Genomic DNA, 24,177 nt, shown 5'->3' on the forward strand with positions numbered 1-24,177 from the left:
CAGGACAAACTGACCCAGAGCTGGTGCTACTACCCATTACATTGCACTCGGATAAGCTGAGCACAGTTCTAGTCTTAAATTTAAGGTTTTTCTCTTTTAAAAAAAGATTTTATTTGTGATTTGAAAAACTTGAATATGAGTTTTGTCAGAAATAGGAGTTTTACATACCTAAAGAAATATATTTCAGTCATACTAGTAGTATGGGGGTTTCCTCTGTCTGAAACGGCAAGACCCACAAGAAAACAAAATATTCAATGTTGTTTTTGCTTAAGTCAACAGTTCCTTTTCTTTTTAAACAGAACTCATTTAACATTTTAAGATTTTTATTTAACACTTGTATTACAATATTTATGTGGCAGCAATATTTAACAAGCTTCTGAGACACAGGATAAATTTCTGATAGATTTTGCAACTCTGCCAGAAGTAGAACTCAAAATAAATGTGTTATTTAAAACAACTGTTAAAGTAATAATAAAAGAAGTGTTGTTAGTATTAAGGAGGTTTTCAGTGCAAGGCTCAGTGGCTCTCCTATTTCACATAGAGGAACAATGAAAAGAAATACTTAAACCAGAAAAAAATTACTAGATACTTAGAGCAATGCACAGTTACCAAAAGCTTGAGAAAATACACTGAGAGATATGTTTAATATTTGCTAAAAAGAAAACTTTAGTTGCTCATATGTGAAGCCCCATGAATCATTTCACAGAACCAGGAGTGAAAGAACTTACTCCCTTTGTGCTTCAAAAATCAACTGGTCATATCTAAGCCAAAATTCACAGACTTCTTCTGGTTCTTCATTCTCCTTTCATTCCAAATAGGACTTGCTATTTTCTCCCTTCTAGATAACAAGTTCTTGGTTTGAGGGTCTCTGCTACCCCACTGGGGTGGCCCAGGAGTAGATTCCAAGGAATCCCCAAACCTCTGGAAATTCATATCAGTCTTGGGGTATAAGAGCATGCCCACATGCTTGGGAAGGTGATGGTCTTATCTGTTATCTTTTATCCAGTTCTCAAAGTGATTTGTGACTCAATCAAAGTGGAGGCCCACCAGCCTGTTGTAACAGTTTCCAGAGTAAAATATAAAGACAATTCACTAGGGTAAGTGAAGAAAATACTATAATTTCTATTTATTTTCATGCTCTCTTAAAGATAAGCTTCTTACTATATTGTAATATATCAGATTGAGAACAGCATATTATATTAATCATAAATACTACTAATACATATATGATAATATGTATTTTTATGGATTCATAATATATTGTCAGTTTACTAAAAATTTTATTAATACTAATGATGTGCAGAATCCAAAAGGTTGGAGAACGCTGCTTGAAATTAGTGATTATCAAGCTGTGTCATAGGATTCTGCAGGGCATCTTTAACTTACATGTGGGAGGAGGTGAAGGAACAGAACATTCTCAAATACTAATATATTTTTATCCACTTCCATTTTCCAAGATACAATTTATTTGAGGAAGCAGGCAGCTCACTGTGATTGAACAACTTCACTGGCCACCAGTGCTTCCAAAGGCACAGAATTTCCTGAGCCTCGTCTCTGTGACTTCCCAAAAGCCCTCAGCTTTACCTTCTTCTTGGGTATGTAATGTGTTGGAGTGTCCAACTTCTACAACAGCATCTTTGTTTTGCTTTGCTTTGTTTTAGTTTCCCCCGAGACTACCTCATTGCTCTTTCTTCAGTACAGATGGGTTTGGCAACATTTCAGACTAAACAAACATCTTAGCTTACAGTTTAAGATTTGGGCATTATGCAAAGTCCTTTTCTGCCAAGTGATTTTCTTCTCAATCTATAAGGTTTAGTTGCAATTTAATGTTTTGACATGAAATACTTGGAAAAACTGAAAGGCAGCAGACCTTTATTGCAAATCTTCTACCAAAATTTCTGAGATTAAGTCCTAGACCTGCAACTTATATGTCATCCCAATTTCTACCCCATCTTCCTGACACTAAATTTATTATGATGAAAAAGAATTTGCATTGATAATAAAAGAAGCCTGGCTTTTAGGATATCATTTTTTTTTATCTTTTGGTTAGGTTTTTTTTCTAATTTTGGAATCTATGCATTTATGAAACCTATTTTTTTTTGCAGGCACTGAATGCAGGAAGAATATTAATAGTTTTAGAGGTAAAAGTGTGTGGATTGTGTGAGCTGGTCAAAACAGATGCATGTGTGACAGGTCAAGGGCAAAGCTGCTTCAGGAGAAATATAGGTGGCACTAAAGTGTAGAATGTTCCAAGAGTGCACGTCACCAAGTCAGTGCACATCACCAACACCATAAAAGAAGCATTTAAAGGGAGCCACACTTCGCCTACAATCTGGAACCAAACACGCAAAGAGCAGAAGGAAACTGAAGGCAACCGGACTGCAAAGGGCTAATCACTTCCAGAAGCTCCCCGCCTCTCACACTGGGAGGGATCCTCCCCCTCAGGAGAGAACAGTTTTCCCAGGATTGGAGCTGAATTCCAACAAAGACTGTACACTGCGACACTATAAAGTCTGCTGAATAAAGCAAGCTGTCCCTGCTTTTAGCCTGTGTTTAGACCCAGGGGATTGCACTTCCCTAGCATCTCTGCAGCAGTCTCTGCAGGTTCGGTTTTGCAGATGATAAGTCCTTCTTGACAGGCTTTGCAAGGCCTCTGGCCAGACTCCCCCCATCCACCGCCCTCCCCCTTCACGTGTGCCACATCTGTCATCCTTTACTCTGCGAACCCTCCTTTACCTAACTGTCCCCGAGGGAAACGCACCCAGGCCCACAATCAGGCACAGACAAGCTCCTTATTCCATGGTTCAGGGAAGGGCAGCGCCCTATGATGCCACCCTGACAAATACCCATGAGAGAGTCCTTTCCTCTGAGGAATAATGACTTCTCCAGGTAAAACCCATGCACTTATAGCCAGGATAATCCACTAACCCATTCTCTTTGGGACAACTACCTGTCACTTTAGCAGAGATGTGAGCGTGTCTTTCCAACATTACACAGCCTAGACAGCATTCGGGCTTTGCTCTAGTGCTCTCAGGGTGGGATGGGGGCGTGCGTGCCCCCCAGTCACTCCTCCCTTCACTCCCCCTTACCTTGCCCAGCAGCCTGCTGTGTCCACAACTGCTCCTCACCTCACCATAGCTGCCCCGGAAGGTCTGGCCAAGTCACAGACGGGTAATTTGGAGAAAAGGTTAGTAGTAAAAACAAACAAACAAGCTACTGTAGCAACCATTCCTTCTTTCCCACCAAAGGGTGTGAAGGACAAGTGAGAGTGACCTGAAATTTCCAGGCCAGGCACCCCAGCTTTGTGTCCATACTTATGGTCCTGCATCATTTTCTTCTGAGATACAGATGGATGCTCATTTAGTCATCTGCGCAGGTAAATTCCATCCTCATCCATGCTGCTCATGGCATGCTTGCACAGACTCACATCTCAGCATCACATTCCTTCCTTTTGTGCTTGAAGTGGTTTGAAAACTGTTGGGGAGAGAGGCAGAAGCCAATGGTCTGCTTGTTTTGCTTCTTTCTTTCCTTTATAAGCCATTTTGAACAAAGGGCTCCATGGACATGAATAATAATAATAACAATGATTAACAATCATAAGTCACTCTGACAAATGGACTTTCTGTCCTTTTTCTCCTCCCCCAACCACTGCTCATTCCAGGCACCTGAGGATGCAGAGTGTACCCTGCACCCCAAGCCTCTGTGTCCGTGTGCACACGTGCACTTGCCTGGCAGTCCTTCCCCTTGGCCTGATGAGCTACTTCCTCGAAGACTAAGACCCTTCTGCAGGCACTGAGTCTCCTCCTTTGGGTTCCATGGCATTTTGTGATTATTTTTCTTATGTGCACCTTCCAATTTTCTTTCTTGATAAAAGAGGCCTTACTTGGAATTCCAAAAACAGCATTATATGTTTCTGGCACATAGTAGTCATTCAGTAAAAGATGAACAAATACATGAAATGAGTTTCTTCAGTGCTAGGTTCAAAAACTTTGTGTTTTCTTACGAAGTCCAGATGGAAGTAGAAAGAGAAGGGAAAATGGGAACAGATCTTTGAACTCTGTATTTCACTTTGCAGATATCTCTGGGAGACTTCAAGGGAACTCTATGCTCACTTGAGAACGATATGTGACAAGCAAATTTATTCTGTGTACTGGACACAAAATAATGGGACAAGAAGTCATGGAAACAACAGAACAGAAGAACAGCTCATGGAATTCTCAGGAGGAATAGGCATCTGGGGACTCAAATTGTATTATAGAACAGTTGACTTGGCGGTAAGATTCGGCCCTCAACCCTGTCAGAGACCCTCTGTGTCCACTCTTTATCCATTCTCAACTCCACGCCAATCTCAAGCCTCTGTCTTGGTCCTTCACTTTCCTTGTGAACTCACCCTCAGGCTCTGTCCCTAGGCACCTTCAGTGATCCGGACTTGAATGTGTCTCTGACAAGTACATCCTCTAGAATTGATAAGGCAGAGATGAGAAAGGGATTCCTCCAAGTTTTTAGCATCCAAGTTGCAGATTTTGAGTGCATTCCATCACAGAAATGTTGTGTGTCCATCTGGCTATGTAGCGTCCCACAGTTAAGGAGCCTTTGCACACTGGGCTAGGTAATCCATAACAGGTGACTGAATATTTTTAAGAAAACACATTTTAGTAACTTTTTCTTTGGATAAAATATCAAACTTATGGAAAGATTGCAGGAATAGTACAAGGAATTCCCATGTAGCTTTGACTCAGATTGCTTACATTTCCCTCAGATTGTTTTCAACAGAGTCTGGTCAACAGAACATGCTGGTCATAGCAAATACCATCGTCCAACAACACAAGAGACAACTCTACACTAGACATCACCAGATGGTCAATACTGAAATCAGATTGAGTATATTCTTTGCAGCCAAAGATGGAGAAGCTCTATAACAGTCAGCAAAGACAACAAAGACCTTGGGCTGACTGTGGCTCAGATCATGAGCTCCATATTGCAAAATTCAATCTTAAACTGAAGAAAGTAGGGAAAACCACTAAGACATTCAGGTATGACCTAAATCAAATCCTTTATGATGATACAGTGGAGGTGATGAATAGATTTAAGAGATTAGACCTGGTAGACAGAGTGCCAAAAGAACTGTGGATGGAAGTTCATAACGTTGTAGAGGAGGCAGTGACCAAAATCATCCCAAAGAAAAGGAAATGCAAGCAGACAAAGTGGTTGTCTGAGGATTCTTTACAAAAATAGCTGAGGAAACAAGAGAAGCAAATAGCAAGGGAGAAAGGGAAAGATATACCCAACTGAATGCAGAGTTTCAGAGAATAGCAAGGAGAGATAAGAAGGCCTATCTAAATGAACAATGCAAAGAAATAGAGGAAAACAATAGAGTAGGAAAGACTAGAGATCTCTTCAAGAAAATTAGAGATATCAAGGAAACATTTCATGCAAGGATGGGCACAATAAAAGACAGAAACAGTAAGGACCTAACAGAAGCATAAGAGATTAAGAAGATGAGGCAAAAATACACAGGAAAACTATTAAAAAAAAAAAAAAAAGATCATCTTAATGACTCAGATAACCATGATGGTGTGGTCACTCACCCAGTGTCAGACATCGTGGACTGTGAAGTCAAGTGGGACTTAGGAAGTAATAGTATGAACAAAGCTGGTAGAGGTGATGGAATTCCAGCTGAACGATTTCAAATCCTAAAAGATGATGCTGTGAAAATGCTGTGCTCAATATGTCAGTAAATTTGGAAAACTCAGCAGTAGCCACAGGACTGGAAAAGGTCAGTTCTCATTTCCAATCCCAAAGAAAGGCAATGCCAAAGAATGTTCAAAGCTATGATGCTGAAGCTGAAACTGAAGCTCCAATACTTTGGCCACCTGATACAATAAGCCAACTCATTGGAAAAGACCCTAATGCTGGGAAAGTCTGAAGGCGAAAGGAGAAGAGGGCAGCAGAGGATGAGATGATTGGAGAGCATCACTGACTCAATCAACATGAATTTGAGCAAATTCCAGGAGATAGTGGAGGACAGAGGAACGTGGCATGTTGCAGTCCATGGGGCTGTAAAGAGTTGGACATGACTTAGCGACTGAACAACAGATTGTTTATATTTTCCTTCACTGGTTCTGTGTGTGTACATGTGTTTATACACACAGAGAGAGAATATTTTTTGAATTCCAATTAACTTACAACTTTTGGAAAGTAAATTATTAGCAAATTTGTGTCTGCTTAAACAAGTGATAACACATTTTATGCTTTTTAATTTTCCTTAATTTCTAATATTTTCCTTGTAATAAGGGCTCAGTTCCAGAAAGAAAAATATATTTAAGTCTTGATTTTACTTTTAAATTCTTTTATTAACTTCATATGCTTGTAAGATTATAACTATATTTTTCCAAGTCCTGTGGTAGTCCCCAGTAATAGGATTGGCATTTAATGAGCCACATCAGTGCTTCAAGACACAGGATCATTATTGAGTAAATAATAATTATTGTAATATATATAATAATACACAGGGATGCTAAGAGACCTATCAGAAATTACTGGTATTCCTGAGGTCACCATGGACTAGCCTGGGGACCAATGGAGATAATTTTTAAATTTTTAAGCTGAATTACTTCTCAGATCCACAAATAAGAGTTTGCTGTATCTATAGCTCTGCTAATAGTGACCTAAACACTTTTATGTTCCTCTTTCTCTAGCTTTGAAGCTGTATTCATTTAAAAATCAGATCTTATCTCCAACCAAACTCTATGTTATTTAGTTCAGCAGAGATCTTAGACTAACATCACTAAAAATAAAAGTTTATGTTCCAGAAAAATGTTTTGAAAGTTCCAGAATAAAATCACAGCATCATTTTCTTCATCAACATTAACATTCCCTTTAAAAATATCATTGAGTTATTTCACTAGAATAAAATATTCACAGATGTGTACTTAAGACAAAAGCTTGATTCTGAGGACATATATACACACCAAAGTGCTCAACACAAATACTTAAAAGTAAGCTATCAGCAAAAAGAACAAGTCTTATTTCCGACTTCTGAACTTAGATTTTCCTCATGCAACTTTCTGTGGCTCAGCCTGGCAATGGAGGGTGTCTGCTGAAATAGGTCAAAATTACTTCGGTGTGTGTAAGTACTTTGCTTCTGACTTTATGGCTCGCTCCCTGAATGCTGCCTTTACTCCATGTTGCTTCAATTAAAGTAAATCATAATGATATTATTGCATTTTAATATAGGCCATAACCCTCTTTTACCCTGAAGATGACATAAAAATGAATTAATAGAAATGAAATTGCTATTATGAATTAAAATAGCCTTTACCATGTATAGACTTTTACAAATGTCAAAAAAGGAAATACTTATTTTTATGACATATTATGTTGTAGAGAATATTTTTATAAAATCATCTTGATATTTACAGGAGAACTACTTTAGATTCATATTGCATCTAACCCATAATGGCTTATTTTCTTTAAGAAAAGGAAAAAGAAAAAAGTGCAACAGGAAAAAAAAAACTCAGTCTATCTTATTATATATGCTAACTGTTAAATGAGGAAATGTAACAAAATGTACAGTTGAAAGGTTCAAAGAGCTTACGGTATCAAGACTATTGTTTCTATTCAACAAGCATCTTTAAGGCAACCAACACTACCACAAGCACTTTGATAACCAGGGCTTTCAGCCAGGGCAGGACACGCAGACAGCTCACCAGGTGGTACAGGTCACTACATTACCTGATGTATATACAAGGTGCTGAGTTTTGAGTACAGGTAATAAGTATATTACATCCCCTCAAAGTCACTTTTTGAGGTTTCTTTGTTTTTCACTGAAAAACTGAATATTGAAGTGAATACATTTTTGTCATGTTAAGTGGAAGGAAAAGTAGATGGTGACTTGGCTCCTGAAATGTTAATACTGCTCCTCAGCTCACCACCATGCCAGTGTGCTCTCAGAGGGTCCACTCACGTTCCAAGGAGTCAAACCCCAAAGGCTAACAATCAGGTGTGTGTTTGGTTAATCTATTCCTGATGCTTTGCCTAAAAAATTGGCATTGGCTTCCTCAACATCTTTTTTCTGGAACCATGGCTTTGAAGTTGTTCCTTGTTGATACGCTTCCAGAAAATGACAGATCCCAGGAATGTCACTAGGAAAGTTTGGTGGAAGTTCTTCCCTTGATCGAGGTGTAAACACAAAACCAGGACAGTCCTTGAGTAATCTGGAAAGATTAAAAGGCAGATATTGATCATAAAACAACATTGACATAACTGTCTAGTCAAGAAAAGGCAACACAACTAAGGGAACATTCCTGAGAATGTTGATAAACCCACCATCTTCAGTGTGATTGACAGAAAAATCCTACTGATGTTTACAAACACATTGTTCACAATAACAGAAAGTTCCACCAGATAATGGATTTCACTCATATTAGGAAAAATAACTATAAAATATTTTTGTAAAGATATCATCCATAATCTATACAACAGTGAAATTCATAATAGTGGGAAAAACCCAAATGATACAAAGTCTAATAATATAAGAAAATAGTATTATAGAACTGAAGGAGTTGAAAGATATAAGACACTATATCCATTCATTTTGTAAATATTACTGAGAAATAATCATGGGCAAGAACTTTGGAAAGAAAAGTTCTACATAATATATACACACACACATATATGTGAAAGTCGCTCAGTCATGTCCACCTCTTTGTGATACCATGAACTATACAGTCCATGGAATTTTCCAAGCCAGAATACTGGAGCAAGTAGCTGTTCCCTTCTCCAGGGGATCTTCTCAACCCACGAATCGAACCAGGATCTCCTGCATTGCAGGCAGATTCTTTACCAGCTTAGCTACCAGGGAAGCCATATATATATATATACATACACAGACAGACAGACAGACACATATAATGTGAGAATGGGGCTTTCTCAGTGACTCAGTGGTAAAGAATCTGCCTGCAATGCAGGAGATGCAGGTTCAGTCCTTGGACTGGGAAGATTCCTTGAAGGAGGGTATGGCAACCCACTCCAGTATTCCTGCCAGGAAAATTCCATGGGGAGAGGAGCCTGGTGGGCTACGGTCCACGGAGTCACAAAGAGTCAGGCACAACCAAAGCCACTGAGTGAACACACAAAATGGGGAAATAACTTTGGGATCTCTTTGGATAAAGTTTTTATGAATTCTAGGTTAGTGGGACTAAAGTGAGGTTTAGTTGTATATATGTATACTCTACTTACTATCTGATATTTGCAATATGTTTTCTTCTTAAATTCTTAAGAATTAAATTTCCTCTTAAATTCAGATGTTCTACCAGCTTTTATTATTTGCTTCATTGGTCCATGAGGATAAACTCATTTTAAATTCTAATCACACTGATTAAGTTACTGGCTCCTCTTCCCATTTGCTTCCCGAGGTCTCTGTCAAATGCAAACTTAATAAGCATCTCTCTGATCTATTATTCAGGCCATGGATGAGAACAAGCTCTAAACCAGCTTCTACAGAAAATTACTCATATTGTCCCTTCCACTCCCCTGCAATGGGCATCTAAATGATGTGATGATATTATGCTAAAGTTCAGAACTGTGATGTTCTATATGTACTGAGGAAACTGCTATATAGACATGAAGGTCTCAAGGATTACAGACCTCAGACAGAATACACAAGAGTGTTCAATTAACTAATTTTATAAGCGCATCAATAAATAGTCTGCAAAAGAATAAAACAAGTGAAATGATGTTTTAGTCATGGATTTGTAAATATTTCAAGTACCTATTATTTATAAGGCATCAGATCAGATCAGATCAGTCACTCAGTCGTGTCCGACTCTTTGCGACCCCATGAATCGCAGCATGCCAGGCCTCCCTGTCCATCACCAACTCCCGGAGTTCACTCAGACTCACGTCCATCGAGTCAGTGATGCCTTCCAGCCATCTCATCCTCTGTCGTCCCCTTCTCCTCTTGCCCTCAATCCCTCCCAGCATCAGAGTCCTTTCCAATGAGTCAACTCTTCGCATGAGGTGGCCAAAGTACGGGAGTTTCAGCTTTAGCATCATTCCTTCCAAAGAAATCCCAGGGCTGATCTCCTTCAGAATGGACTGGTTGGATCTCCTTGCAGTCCAAGGGACTCTCAAGAGTCTTCTCCAACACCACAGTTCAAAAGCATCAATTCTTCGGCGCTCAGCCTTCTTCACAGTCCAACTCTCACATCCATACATGACCACAGGAAAAACCATAGCCAAGGCATAGTAGTTGGTAATATATAGTGAAAAATTACAGAATTCCACAGTATTAAAGTGTAAGCTTCAAAGTGTGGTAGATCTAAGTTTGAATAACAGCAAAGATGTCAGATTTCTAGCCTTTAAAAGGAAACTATAATACACAGGGCTTCCCTCATGGCTCAAATAGTAAAGAATTTGCCTGCAATGCAGGAGACCTGGGTTCGATCCCTGGGTTGAGAAGATCCCCTGGAGATGGAACCCCATCTCTAGCTTCCTTTCTTCCATCCTTTGGAGAAGGGCATGGCAACCCACTCCAGTATTCTTGCCTGGATAATTCTATGGACAGAAGAGCCTGGCAGGCTACCATCCATGGGGTCGCAAAGAGTCAAACACGACTGAGCGACTAACACTTTCACTTTCATAATAATACAGGTCTCTTAGGACAGTTATGAAGATTAAATAAATTGTTTAAATAAGATTCATTAATCATCAATTGGATGTCACATAACACCTGCCATATTGGTAACAATAAGTTTGATAATATCAGGCATTGGGAAATAGAAACCTTCAGACACAATGGAACACAGATGGGTTTGGACAGCTGAGTGATGCTGAGTAAAACTGAAACTGAGTAATGAAGTTCACGATCTGGGAATGTCATTCATAGGTATGTTATCTAGAGACATGTATATAAGTATATTTATCAAATCAGTTTGCATAATAATGAAAAACTGGCTATCCTGAAATTAACCATGGACAGAAGACAGAGTGGCTTACTTATATCCTAGAATACATATTACATCATAGGCACATCTGGCGACATGTTAGATTTATCTCTGACCTGCCTGGGAGAACCAACTGTTAAATACTCAGGAATCTGCAAGCCAATTAAACCATGGATAGGCTGAAACCAGCCACAGTGTAGTGTTTACACTTTAGAAATGGTAAATGCTAGAAGTCAGGGAGTATCTACTTCACTCCCCAAGCTGGTTGACCAGCTTACCACTGCATTTGGAATACTTTAACTAAATGAACTAGATTTATATGAACTGGATTTACATTTTATCAAGAAAAAAATCTCAAAAACATAATATTGAATGGATTCAAGGCAAGCTGCAAAAGAATATGGACAGGTTGAGTGGGAGTCTATTTTTCTCTGGTTTTATTTTTGTATCTGGTGCATTTAGAAGTGGCTTTAAAGCAAATCATTAGAATGTATTAAGAGCTTTTCTTAAGATCACACAGCTGGTAAGCCCTGTACTGGGGACCCATAAGACATGTCTTCTGACTACAAATCCCATGCTTTTTAAAGAAACTTACAGATAAACACAGTGTCATGGAATTAGAAGTGTTCATTAAATCTTTTTTAAAATCCAAATTTATAAGAAAAACAGGTTGGAAATATAAAACCATTTAGATGAAAGCTTGAGGAAAGAAAGATCTGAGATTAGCAGCAACAGTCCCAGGGCGGATGTTCACACACGGAAGGCGGTTTTCTTACTCCCCCGGACTGGACACCATGTCCTCCAAGCGGCTGCATCAGCTCTCCTAATTCTGTCATCTGCCCTTTACGCTCCTTGTTCCCTCACAGAATCCAAGTCCTGCTTCTGTGTCACCTCAGGAGTTCCTAGGTCAACCTTCCCACCCACAGGGGTGGCTCCATTATGCTCCATTATGCCCCAGTTTTGTCTTTAATGATCTTGGGATCATCACACACCCTTCTCCTCAATCCACTGATCCAAAACTCAAACGATACCAAACCTAGTCTCTGTGAGTTCTCTGCAGTTCAGTAAAAACAAATAAAAATGCAGAAAATTGTCCCCGAGAATAAAACTCTTCATGACATTTAAAAGAAAGGAATGTATAACTGCTATTACATTGCTACTTTCTAAATTACTGATTAGAATTTGGAAACAGAAGTTTGAAGGTAGTGGATATTTTTGGGTGTGGGGATGTAGTCTGTGTCCTAAATGTACAGGTTTCATAAATATATCAAGGAAGGTAAGCTTCCTAATATTATTTTGTTGAGAAATACCATTCCAGGATTTAACGTTCTATCATTAAAGCTCTGCAAAGAAACAATCACCTTTTATATCTGCGTGAATTCTCATAAAATCTACCCTTGTCCCGAACTTAACCATTTCAGGCACAGGGATGAGCTGAGATGACCACGTGAGGGTGTATCCAGTGCAGATGAGGAATGTGTCCCTGAAGAGATGACATCTGACTTAAGGTCAGATCACAAGAAGGAGGAAAACAGGAGATGACCCAGGAGAGAAAGGGAAAGCAGATTCAGGAATCAGTTTAGCAAGTCTGATGAATAAAAACGAGGCTGGGGTTGCAGGAGATCCATGAAATAAGGAGAAAGTGGAAGAAAATGAGGTGGTAAGAGCTGATGTGACTATGACCAGAGACACCACTTGAGTCTGTGGTTACAAGTCTGATTTTATTCTGGTTGCAGTGGAGGCCACCGGAGGGCTTGTAGGGCAGGGATGACAGATCTGTTTATGGTTTAGGAAGAGAACTTGGCTCTCGTGTGGAGGATGAGCCAAGGAGGAGGCACATGAGATACAAGAGTGAGGGTGATGCTGGGCTGGGGTGGTGGCATTGGAGGAGGTGAGAAGGCTATGTGCAGGACACACATGTGGAGGCAGGGGCGGGGCACGATGGGGAGAAGGGAGAGATCACTCTGAGGTCCCTGAGGTAGACACTGCTGCTCTTTAAAGAGACTGATGGAGTTTCGCTGGGTGGGAAGTAGATTTTATCCACGTGGGGGTGGGGAATTGGAAATCAGTTGTTCTAACATGATCACATTAGCCATCTAATAGGTCAGTTAGTCATCCAAGTAGAAATACAGGACAGAATTATATGAATCTACTGAATCTATATGATCAGTAGAGAATCATGGGTCAGGCTAGAGATAAAAGTGGTAAATCATAACATTTCAGAAACATGAGAACACAGACGTGGCTCTGGGCAGGACAATTTTCCAAAGTTTAGTGGTTTTGAGACAGCCTGGGACCTGGGGATCCTTTGCTGCAATGCTTGCACCTGGACAAACTTCCCCTCCAGCAACAAAATACAAAGAAACTGTGGGAGTCAAAATAACTATGTGCATATGCAGCTGCAGCAAATTTTGGACCAAAAAATACAAAAAGACCAAAAACCCAACTGCCACTTCTGAGGAGCAAAAGCAGGGGATTGGAAGCAAAAGTAGGGTACTTCACATGCCCCCTGCACTCAACACCACCAGAGGGATGGGGAATCCACCTAAGCCACCCCTTCAGCCAGACCCCGGGACACACCCTACCCTCACCCCATAAAAGCAACTAGCTTATCCTCCACTCCAGGAGCAAGCAAGGGAAACTTGTTACTTGTTCTCATTCCCTCCTGTTGCAGCAGCTGCTGCTGCTGCTAAGTCGCTTCAGTCGTGTCCGACTCTTCGCGACCCCATGGACTGCAGCCCACCAGGCTCCTCCATCCATGGGATTTTCCAGGCAGCAGGGGCCCCAGTAAAGCCTTGCCTAAATTTTCTATCTGGCCTCTAGTCAGTTTCTACTGATTAAGGATTGCAATAACCTGGTGGGGAACGGTTTTGTGGAGACAGCAGCAACCAAGACAAGGAGAAGGCGCAGCCACAAGGGAACCTGGTGAATCCGTTGTCACAAAAGCCTGAAGAATAAGATATTCAAAACATCCTGAGATGGTTAGGAAGATAAGGAGAGAGAACTGACCCTGAGTTTAGCAAGGGGAGCCATTGGAGTGGCCTGTGAGGGACAAACACTGACCAGAGTGAGCTGAAGAGCAAGGGGAGGCCCTGAGCACAGACGACCTGTGTGCAGAGTTTTTCTGGAAAAGGAGCAGGAACACAAGGAGACAGCAGAGACAGTCTTGGAAACAAAACAAAGATGTTACCTTTAAAGAGGTAAGTAAACAGATATGGCTGTATTTTGATGGGAAGAATCATTTCATTGGAGGAACTGATCATAGACAAGGCTGATATTTTCCAAAGAAAATGTTTGAAAGGACAGCAAATCCAGAGCAGGGCTGTTGGTCCCCAGGACAGGAACCACACACAGTCAAGAGTGCCAGGGAGCCAGGTGCACTGGATCTGAGCATGAAGCTGGAGCGGGTCTTAGCAGGTTTCAACCTTTCTTGGGCAAAACAAAGCAAGGTTTTCAACTTAGAATCAGGGCTGGAAAGGAAAGTTGTTTGGAGTAGAAAGATGATGCTATGAAACCATCATAGCAGTTCATTTGCTTAGATCTGGAAAATCTTTTTGTTCTTCGAGGATTTCCATTATAATTTGATTTTTCAAAGCAGATAAACTGTATATACACCTGGCACATGAATTAAGGACATTCTTTTCAGGGACCATGCCCATCAACTTGTGTGGTCTCTGTAACTCTGGTCAGTGTTAGAATACCTCCCAAGCCCGTGAGAAGGAATACATTATTACCCTTTGCTTAAAGGGTAATAATGGGGGAGATAGGATATACATTGAGGATGACAGCCAGGCTACAGGTATCTCAGGAGGGTCATTCCCATAGACTAACAAGTAGTTTAAAAACAGTTAAAATGAGGATGACTCAATTATGACTTTTCTCTAATATTATCTAAGCAAGAAAATGTTATGAAGAATGAGACAAATCAATGAACAAAAATGACAACTGCATATAAAAGAGTACATTGCAGGCGCTCAGTGGGGTCATACCTGTAAGTGGTTGGGCTGACGTTGATTTTCCGGGGAACACTGCACGATTCAAATTTGTTAGCCAGGGTGACATTGTTTCCAAAAAGGCAGTAACGAGGCATTTTAACTCCAACAACTCCAGCAAAAACTGACCCAGAATGCAGCCCAATGCGCATCTGAAAGCAAAAAGTCAGTCAGTGTTCTGGAAAAACACTCCTGCTTGTCAGTGCTGTTTGTGGACCTGTTGAAATTATTATACTCTTCACTCTTCCCACACCTCCTCCTTCCTCCAAACCTCCAGCCAATGTTCCTCTACTCCTCCCTTCCAAGGAAGAACCACTAGCGGGGCATCAGTCACCCCTCTTCACTTCTCATGGATGCACTTGGGTTTATCACACAACGTGTATTTCACTCGTCTTTCCTATCTGAATCAAAGCCCCCCACGAACCTACCACAGTCGCCATGGTGACCAGACGAAGTCTCTGCAGGCTATGTGAACATGCTCTGTCCATTGGGTGAGAGAGACAGGACTTCTGGAGCCCAGAAGCTGTTTCCCAAAACACGGTCACTTCTCAGGATATAAAGTGTGGGTGTTTAGGTATTTTGCTCGCAAGAACTTTATGCCAGACACTACCTCACTATTCAAATGACCAACCCGGGGAGAAAAAGAATTGCAATATTGAAGCAGAAAATGATGGAGGAAGCAGAAAGCTGGCATTGCTGAGCCTGGATCGCAGCGACTATAAACACTTCAGTCAACATCTGGATCCATGGAAAACAAGAGTTGTGCCATATCTGGGTATAGGAGGCAGTCAGAATACACTGAGGTGAATGTTTAGGAATTCTGAAAGCAATTGATAATTTGGAGAGCAGTTAAGGCAATGTTTTGGAGAAGGCAATGGCACCCCACTCCAGTACTCCTGCCTGGAAAATCCCATGGGATAGTGGAGCCTGGAAGGCTGCAGTCCATGGGGTTGCTGAGGGTCAGACACGACTGAGCAACTTCACTTTAAGGCAATGTTTTAAACTGGGATCTTTTAGACTGAAAACTGGCTGATCTTAGAGGAGGCACAGATTTTTAAATCACTGCTACAACGAAGCAAGTGAGAGTAAGGATGTTTAAGATGACAATCAGACACCACGTTTGCTATTTTCAAAGTCTATGTTCAGTTGACCATTTAAAACAAGTTCCATCAGATTCCTGTATTGTACACAGAGGCTAAGGACTTAGTCACCTAGATGTAATTTAGAATACAGGAGACCCCACACTTCCCAAGTTTTATGGCTAATTTCAGACCTCTTCTAGAAACTTCTGAGAATCATTTGTTAAACCATGAATTCTGCAACATTTTTAAACAAAAGCACTACATCATGAATCAAGGGATTTGTATTAGAAACCAAAATTCTGCTAATAGCTGGCAGTCTGACTTTTTTAATCGAAGTATACTTGACTTACGATATTATTTTCAGACATACAATTGTTCAATATTTTACAGATCATGCCCTACACAAAGTTATTATAGAATATTAGCTCTTTTTCTTGCACTGTACATTACATCCTATAACTTACTTATTTCATACCTAGTGGTCTGTATCTCTGACCCCCACTCCCTGCCCTCTCCCTCTACCTGCTTCTCACTGGTGACCACTGGCTTGTTCTCTGCGTCTGATTGTCTGACTTTCTCTAAATCTCCATATTTCCCTTGTACTCTTTCCTCACCTAAAAAATTCAGGATTGGATTACTTTTAAAGCCTCTTCTTCATCAGTTTTACTTTAAGCACAAAAACATAAGATTTCTATTGCATCCAGCTTTTTCTTCCTTAGGAGAATAGGGTTCTATACATAAACAATTAACAAAGAACAATTTAAACAAACCAAGAAAAGGTGACAAAAGGCTATCTTCTGCTTATAAATACCAGGCATACTTTCATAAGTTTTTATTTTCTTTGGGCATTCTTCTCATTAAACCAGTTTCTCCCTCGTACCTAGTTATTCTAGCTTTTAACAGGACAAGTTCATCATAGTGTTTTAATGTTTCTATTGCATAATTAATATAGAAATGCATCCTCCTTGTAAACATCCAAACAACACAGACAAGGTCAAGGTCCTTTGCTTTCTCCCCTCCCTCCCTCCCCCGGCCCTGAACTGCACTCTTGACTCCAAAGCTATATCAGAGATCTTTGTAAATTTACAAGCACAAAAATGGTCCAAAGTTTGAGGTGCCCATCATGCCCCAAGTGGAAATCTGTTGGGGAATCTCCCAATCAGGGCCACTTTAGACATAGCCCTTCCACACACTGGCTGCTGGGCTGGGAGGGAGGCTCCCAGAGCATGCACTCTGCACTTCCTGACTCCCGCTGAGCTTCTCAGCCTGGTCAAAGTTTCCATCCTAAGACAGAATTCACCTGCGGTCTTCCAAGCCTCAGTGGGTGGGTGTTGGTAAGGAAATTGGTAGAATAACCAGTAGACAGTTAGTACACATGACACATTGGAGAAAGACATAGAGTTTGAAAACAAAAATATTTCCTATTCTTTCACTGTGATTCCATTTCATGGGGAAGGAGGGTAAGAATGCGTAAAAGCCTGGGTTTTGCACCCAGAAACACACAGCTTCAAATCCAGTAGAGTCTTGATTGCCCTTGTCCATCACTGAATTGTGGATTCCTCTACAATGTGGCTCAATTATATTATACATTAAATATACTACATATATACTAAGTAAAATGATGTTTAAGTCACAACAGCTCCCGTGACACACATTAGTGTTTTTTTCTCACTACTAAAAATAGTCTGCACTTTTGGTAATTCATGAGTAACCCCTAAGGCCATAAGAAATTTCCTAGGTCAGTACAAATAAAAAGGCATGTTTAAACCTGAATTTATAGGTCAGTAAAACTTGCCTGGAGAATCCCAGGGACGTAGGAGCCTGATGGGCTACTGTCTATGGGGTCGCTCAGAGTCTGACATGACTGAAGTGACTTAGCAGCAGCAGCAAAGCTAAATTATCACCTGGGTAACCATCTTTGAAATTAGCTATAAATAATTCTTGCAATTGCAAAACTATAAAAGTACATTTCTACAAATGTCAAAAATCATGGCACTAACCCCCTTCCCCAAACACACACATCTTAATTATAGAATCCATTTAAGTGGAGATCACTGGGTTTATTATTATCCGTATATTTTATGTATTCACTTTGATGCTATGAGATTCCTCATCAAAAACCAAAACAAAATATAATTATCTTCTAAAAAACTATAGAAATTAACCATCTGGAAAAGTCAGACACTGTGATGCTTTTAAAACACAGTGGAGAATTGTTTCACACTCTTCCTATTGTGACCTGGCATCTATGTCTTCTCCCTTCTGGGCAGGCTTAAGGTTGCTTTGACCAATACAATGGACGTGTCACCATGTATCTCCTAAGGCCAAGGTGTAAAAGGCCATGCAGCAGATACCAACTTTGTTCAGTGGACACCCACCCCCAGGTAAGAAGTGTGACTATCCCAAGGCTGCCCAGCTGGAGCAGGACATGTAAGCACTGGGCTGACAGTCCCAACTGGGTCCACCCTCTGCCATGCCCAGCCACAACCAGGCAGGTGAGATAGGCGGCATCTTGAAATGGTCCTCTGGTTCAAGTGATGTAATCCCAGCTACTCTGCATGCCCTCAACCACTGAGAATTCCCAGTGGAGGTACCAGATACTGTGAGAAATGACAAGGTACTCGTGCCTCATCCAAATTCCACCGCCCAGAATCAATGCATCACAAAAGCTCTGTGTGTCAGAATGGCTGCTATCCAAAAGTCTACAAATAATAAATGCTGGAGAGGGTGTGGAGAAAAGGGAACCCTCTTACACTGTTGGTGGGAATGCAAACTAGTACAGCCACTATGGAGAACAGTGTGGAGATTCCTTAAAAAACTGGAAATAGAACTGCCTTATGATCCAGCAATCCCACTGCTGGGCATACACACTGAGGAAACCAGAATTGAAAGAGACATGTGTACCCCAATGTTCATCGCAGCACTGTTTATAAGAGCCAGGACATGGAAGCAACCTAGATGTCCATCAGCAGATGAATGGATAAGAAAGCTGTGGTACATATACACAATGGAGTATTACTCAGCCATTAAAAAGAATACATTTGAATCAGTTCTAATGAGGTGGATGAAACTGGAGCCTATTATACAGAGTGAAGTCAGCCAGAAGGAAAAACACCAATACAGTATACTAACGCATATATATGGAATTTAGAAAGATGGTAACAATAACCCGGTGTACGAGACAGCAAAAGAGACACTGATGTATAGAACAGTCTTATGGACTCTGTGGGAGAGGGAGAGGGTGGGAAGATTTGGGAGAATGGCATTGAAACATGTAAAATATCATGTAAGAAATGAGTTGCCAGTCCAGGTTCGATGCACGATACTGGATGCTTGGGGCTAGTGCACTGGGACGACCCAGAGGGATGGTATGGGGAGGGAGGAGGGAGGAGGGTTCAGGATGGGGAACACATGTATACCTGTGGTGGATTCATTTTGATATTTGGCAAAACTAATACAATTATGTAAAGTTTAAAAATAAAATAAAATTAGAAAAAAAATAAAATAAAATAAAAATGCTTAAAAAAAAAAAGCTCTGTGGTTTTACACCACTAACTTTAGGGAAGCATGTCACACATCAGCATATAACTGGGACGACCATTCTCTTAAGAAATAGTTGTGAAGGCTTACACATACAGCTTCTATTGATAGTAACATTGGAGAGAAAAAGAAAGTGAAAGTTAATGGCTCAGTCATGTCTGACTCTTTGTGACCCCATGGACTGTAGCCTGCCAGGCTCCTCTGTCCACAGCATTCTCCAGGCACGATGCTGGAGTGGGTAGCTGTTCCCTTCTCCAGAGGATCTTCCCAACCAAGGGACTGAACCTGGGTCTCCTGAATTGCAGGCAGGTTCTTTACGGTATAAGCCAGAGCTCTGGCTAAACTTCTTTTTCCTCCTTCTCTCTGTATTTTATATCATGCCAGATAGGATTCCATATTATTTCAAAGGCTCATTTCTGAAGGTCATCAATTGAGGACTGTTCTATAAAAGTTAAGTGGCAGACTCACTTCAAGTAGGACAAATAAAGATATCTGTTCATGTGTTATCTATTAAATCTATGCCAGGCACGTTAATTTTATCGTCTGCAATAAGACATTCTTATTCTGGGATCTGGCTTATTTAGAAATTTTGGAATTTTATGTGTCCTGGAAAATATTACTAGATTACCCAGTCCACATTCATTCTAGTTAAATTCCTCCCCTGCAGGGCTCAAAAAACCCAAAACTACATTTTTCAAACTCCCTCGAAGTTTCTAGATGTACTGAGGTTTTGGTGAATCAGACGCCCTTGCATAAGCTCTGGGAATCTGGATTTCTGCCTATAGCTTCCCTTGTGAGCACAGCAGAAGACTGCGTGCTCCGTCTCCCAGGCTTAGCAGGGAGCCCGGTTTCTAGTCATTCAATTTGTGAGTCATGATGCAGGATTTCCACGTTGCTGATGCAATTACAGTGGGTGCAACTCTGCTGTGCAGCCAGTAGTGGAGACAGCTACTTTCTGAGCACAATGGTTTGCTGCCTGGCTGTGGCTGTGTGGTTCTAGAACCAGCTTCCATATCACAGAGGAAGCCATGGTTCTGAAGCATGGCTTTAGGATCCACTCTCTGAGAGCTCAAGTCATGGATGGCTTCCTTGGTCCTAGTGATCTGTAAGCCACTTACAGATTTTCTGATGCTTCAATGAGCTGGAGATCTACTCTATGCAACTAAACCCTGATGGATGCACCATTCTACTGATAACTAACTGTAGGGAAAAGGCTAATTAGCCAAGCAGGTACTGGTCAGGCTCTCTCACCCCATGGCCTCTCACTCTGGCCCCACGTGTTGTAAATACATGGTTATGTAACAGCTGAGCTAACTTATAGCACTGTGCATGCATGTCACAATGTACCCACTTGGGCACGGGCCACTTCTGTTCTGTAAACATATAGAAGATCCACCTGAAAAGCCCTTGAGGCTGCGTTATGGCCACGGTTATGGCTGTGTCCGCTGGGTCAACCATGAGAAAATACAGCTTGTCTGCTGCTATGGCTGCTGTGCCAGTCAGGAAAGAATAAACATGTCTGCAGTTCCTACAGCTCCTTGACTTTTCTTCCAGCTTCCCCGCTGGCACCTTGCCTACCCACGGTTCAGAGAACAGTGAGATACAGCAAGACTAACTACCCAGCATTTACTCTCGTGACATCTCCTGAACAACACGTGAGCAGGCTCACCTTGATGGGTTCTCCGTGGGGAGACACGACTTCATGAGAGAGTTCCATCATCTTGAGGGCCATCAGCGCGATCTGAACAGCGTGGGTGTCACTCTCTTTATGTAAGCCCCCAGCCACACAGTACGCATCGCCAATCGTCTCCACCTATGCACAACAGATTCTCCACATTACAAAAAAAAAAACAACAAAAACCCAGGAAGCATCACAGTGTACATCATACAGCAGAAATTACATCATGAAGCAGAAATCTCAGCTTCATGGGCCAATGGAACATCAGAGTCAATCACAGACTCTTGGAAAAGGTTTTTCTTTCCAGGAAACTCACAAGGTTTCTAAGCTGAAAGGCAGCACCCTGCTGTGAATACAGTGTCAGGAGGGGTGTCTGCTCCCAAACTTGCCACTGATTCCCCCATATCCCTGCACCTCTTTCTTCCCACACCATGTAAAATGGACTTTGTAGAAGCAAATGACTTACTTTGAATCTATTATAATATGTTTGAGATATTGGGTGATAATATCCTCTCAGCATAAAATACAGTGCTTTGAACAAAGTCACTACTGAATCAAGGTCCTATGAATATAGTTAAGGTTAAAACTGACATTGCAACTTTTCAAAGAACTTTTGGTGCCGTCATAGCAATGATAAACTGTCTACATGAATATTAATCATAAAGTACAGAGACTAAGATGTCAAACGGGAGGCAGAGACAATGGTGATTGGAAAGCTATCGGAAATCAATCTCTTCTGTGAATTTCATGTATTGATCAGTTATTATCATTGTCATTATTGCTGTTGTTACGAGTGATTTTCAGTTGTCATGCTGAATATAGAAAACTAACAGTTCATTTAAATTCACAAATTAGCTACCAAATTGTAATAGGTGCATTTTTCTCCTCCAAATTCTTATTGTAACCTAGATCATATCACTGTTCTGATCCAAAGCTGGCAATCTGGAGGGGTGAAGGTGAGAGAGAAGAGAAAGGGGGACAGCATCAGCAATTGCTTATTTCACTCAGAATAAATGCCAGAGCCCTTAAGCTGCCCCCAAAGTTCCTGTCCTGCCTTTCTACTGCCCCTGATCCTGATCCTTCTCCTTATTCTCTTTCTTGCTCACTTTGTCCCAAGCTGCTGGCCTCCTGTTTTCCCTCAAACATTGCAAATGTTTGTTATTCCTTTGTCTAGATCAGTATTCCTGCAGGTGACCACTAGGCACGTCCTTGGTTTCCTCAGGCTCTGCTAAAACTCACCTTGCAAGGAAGGGATTCCGGCCACTTCCGTGAAATCCCTGGCTCCCCTGCACCTGCTCTATTTCCTTCCAGAGAGAGCACACCAACTGGCGTGCTGTGAATTCACGCCTTTGTTGTCTGTTTTCCTGGTGGAAAGCGAGCTCTCTGAGTCTGCTGTCTCATCAACTCCTCCACCACTGGGGCCCAGGATATTCACCAGTGAGCGAGCCTGGCATCTGACAGTATCACCTTGGCCACACACACGGAGATGCACTCAGCCTAGGCGCTAACCTGTCACAGGGCTCAAAGAGCTACTCAGTAGGGGGAGAGGCCCCCTCAGCCCTGCTGGAGCCCCTGCGCTGGCAAGCGTGGCATGACGTCCCCAGCGTCACAGGGAATCTATCCTGTCCTCTATCTGTGTGTCCCTCCCTGGCTCCCTCCCTGCTCTGGGGCTCTTATCACAGGGACTGGACTCCGCCCCCCACCACACTGGCAAACTCTGGAGGACCAGTAAGGATATTCTAAACCACTAGATAAATAATCAAACAAGCAGGAAAATGACCAAAAGAATGAAAGAAAGAAAATGAAACTGAACGGAGTCCTGGTCCAATTCGGGGCTGGGATAAACAAGCCAGCCAGGCACAGGTGAGCCGGTGATGGGAACACACTCTGTATCCTAAGTGTATTCTGAGGGGAGGCCCCCTCCCCATTTATTCACAGCATCTCCAGTGTTTCCACACAGCGTTGACGTGAACAGCAGGTGAAGCGAGGACACAGACTCACCGGCTGGGACAGCAGCTGGGTCCCCAGGGGACTCTGCGCCCCATCCTCACCATGAGGAGTAAGGCTCTGAACGCTAGAGAGGAGTGACAACAGTTTTAAACATTTCAGCAGGGAGCACCGTGCAGCAGTGGGCGGCTTCTGTGAGCAGCTGGACAGTTTGCAGAGGAGAGCGAGACCTCCTCACAGTTCTGAGAGGAGACCTTCTCAAGACATCAGCTGTCTACAAATAAATACAGTGAATTCCACAAGAGGCCATCCAGCTTAACCTAACTGAAGCCAATTATTTTATCTGTAATTATACATGGACCACTTTTTTCCCAAGGGAAACACAGCTCTGTCTGGAATTTCCTGTTAGAAATGTTTTAAAGAGAAAGTTTCACCGTGAGCATCTAGACTGGAACCAAGCAGGGCTTACATTGTCCCATAAATAATTTTTGTTTCCTCTTTAATCATTTATTTTTTTCATGTTAGGTTAAGCTCTGAAATGTCAATTTTTTATGTGGCATATTAAAACATGATTCAAGCCACATAAATGAGAAGCACGCTTTATTCTTCAAGCCAATGCTGAGAAATATGTAAGAAACATTAAATCAGTAAGAAAATGTTTTACTTCTAAAGAAACAGTCAGAATCTCTTCATTGGTTCTCTTATTAATAATGCGTGCTAAGTCATTTCAGTCGAGTCCAACTCTGTGCGACCCCATGGACTATAGCCTGCCAGGTTCCTCTGTCTATGGGATTCTCCAGGCAAGAATACTAGAGTGTGTTGCCATTTCCTCCTCCAGAGGATCTTCCCAATCCAGGGATCAAACCCACATCTCTTATGTCTCCTGCATTGGCAAGTAGGTTCTTTACCACTAGTGCCATCTGGGAAGCCCCTTATTAACAATAGTTACATTAAAAATAGTTTATTATGTTTCCGGGACAATCTCTTTACAT

General features: G+C 41.5%; 1 protein-coding gene across 11 annotated transcripts in view; it reads right to left on the reverse strand.

The window, feature by feature from the left end:
• Positions 1 to 305: 305 nt before the first annotated feature.
• GUCY1A1 (guanylate cyclase 1 soluble subunit alpha 1) overlaps positions 306 to 24,177 on the reverse strand; it is a 72,099-nt gene continuing 48,227 nt past the window's right edge. For all 11 annotated transcript variants that reach the window (XM_019977706.2, XM_019977702.2, XM_019977707.2 and 8 more), the window contains 3 exons: positions 21,230 to 21,373; positions 14,936 to 15,090; positions 306 to 8,216 (listed from right to left, as the gene is read on the reverse strand). In XM_019977706.2, the coding sequence (XP_019833265.1) occupies positions 8,015 to 8,216; positions 14,936 to 15,090; positions 21,230 to 21,373 (501 nt within the window). In that variant the 3' untranslated portion in view covers positions 306 to 8,014. The remainder of the gene's footprint in view (positions 8,217 to 14,935; positions 15,091 to 21,229; positions 21,374 to 24,177) is intronic.

The sequence above is a fragment of the Bos indicus genome, chromosome 17, assembly GCF_029378745.1.
Source record: "Bos indicus isolate NIAB-ARS_2022 breed Sahiwal x Tharparkar chromosome 17, NIAB-ARS_B.indTharparkar_mat_pri_1.0, whole genome shotgun sequence".
In the NCBI taxonomy this organism is placed as follows: Eukaryota; Metazoa; Chordata; class Mammalia; order Artiodactyla; family Bovidae; genus Bos; species Bos indicus.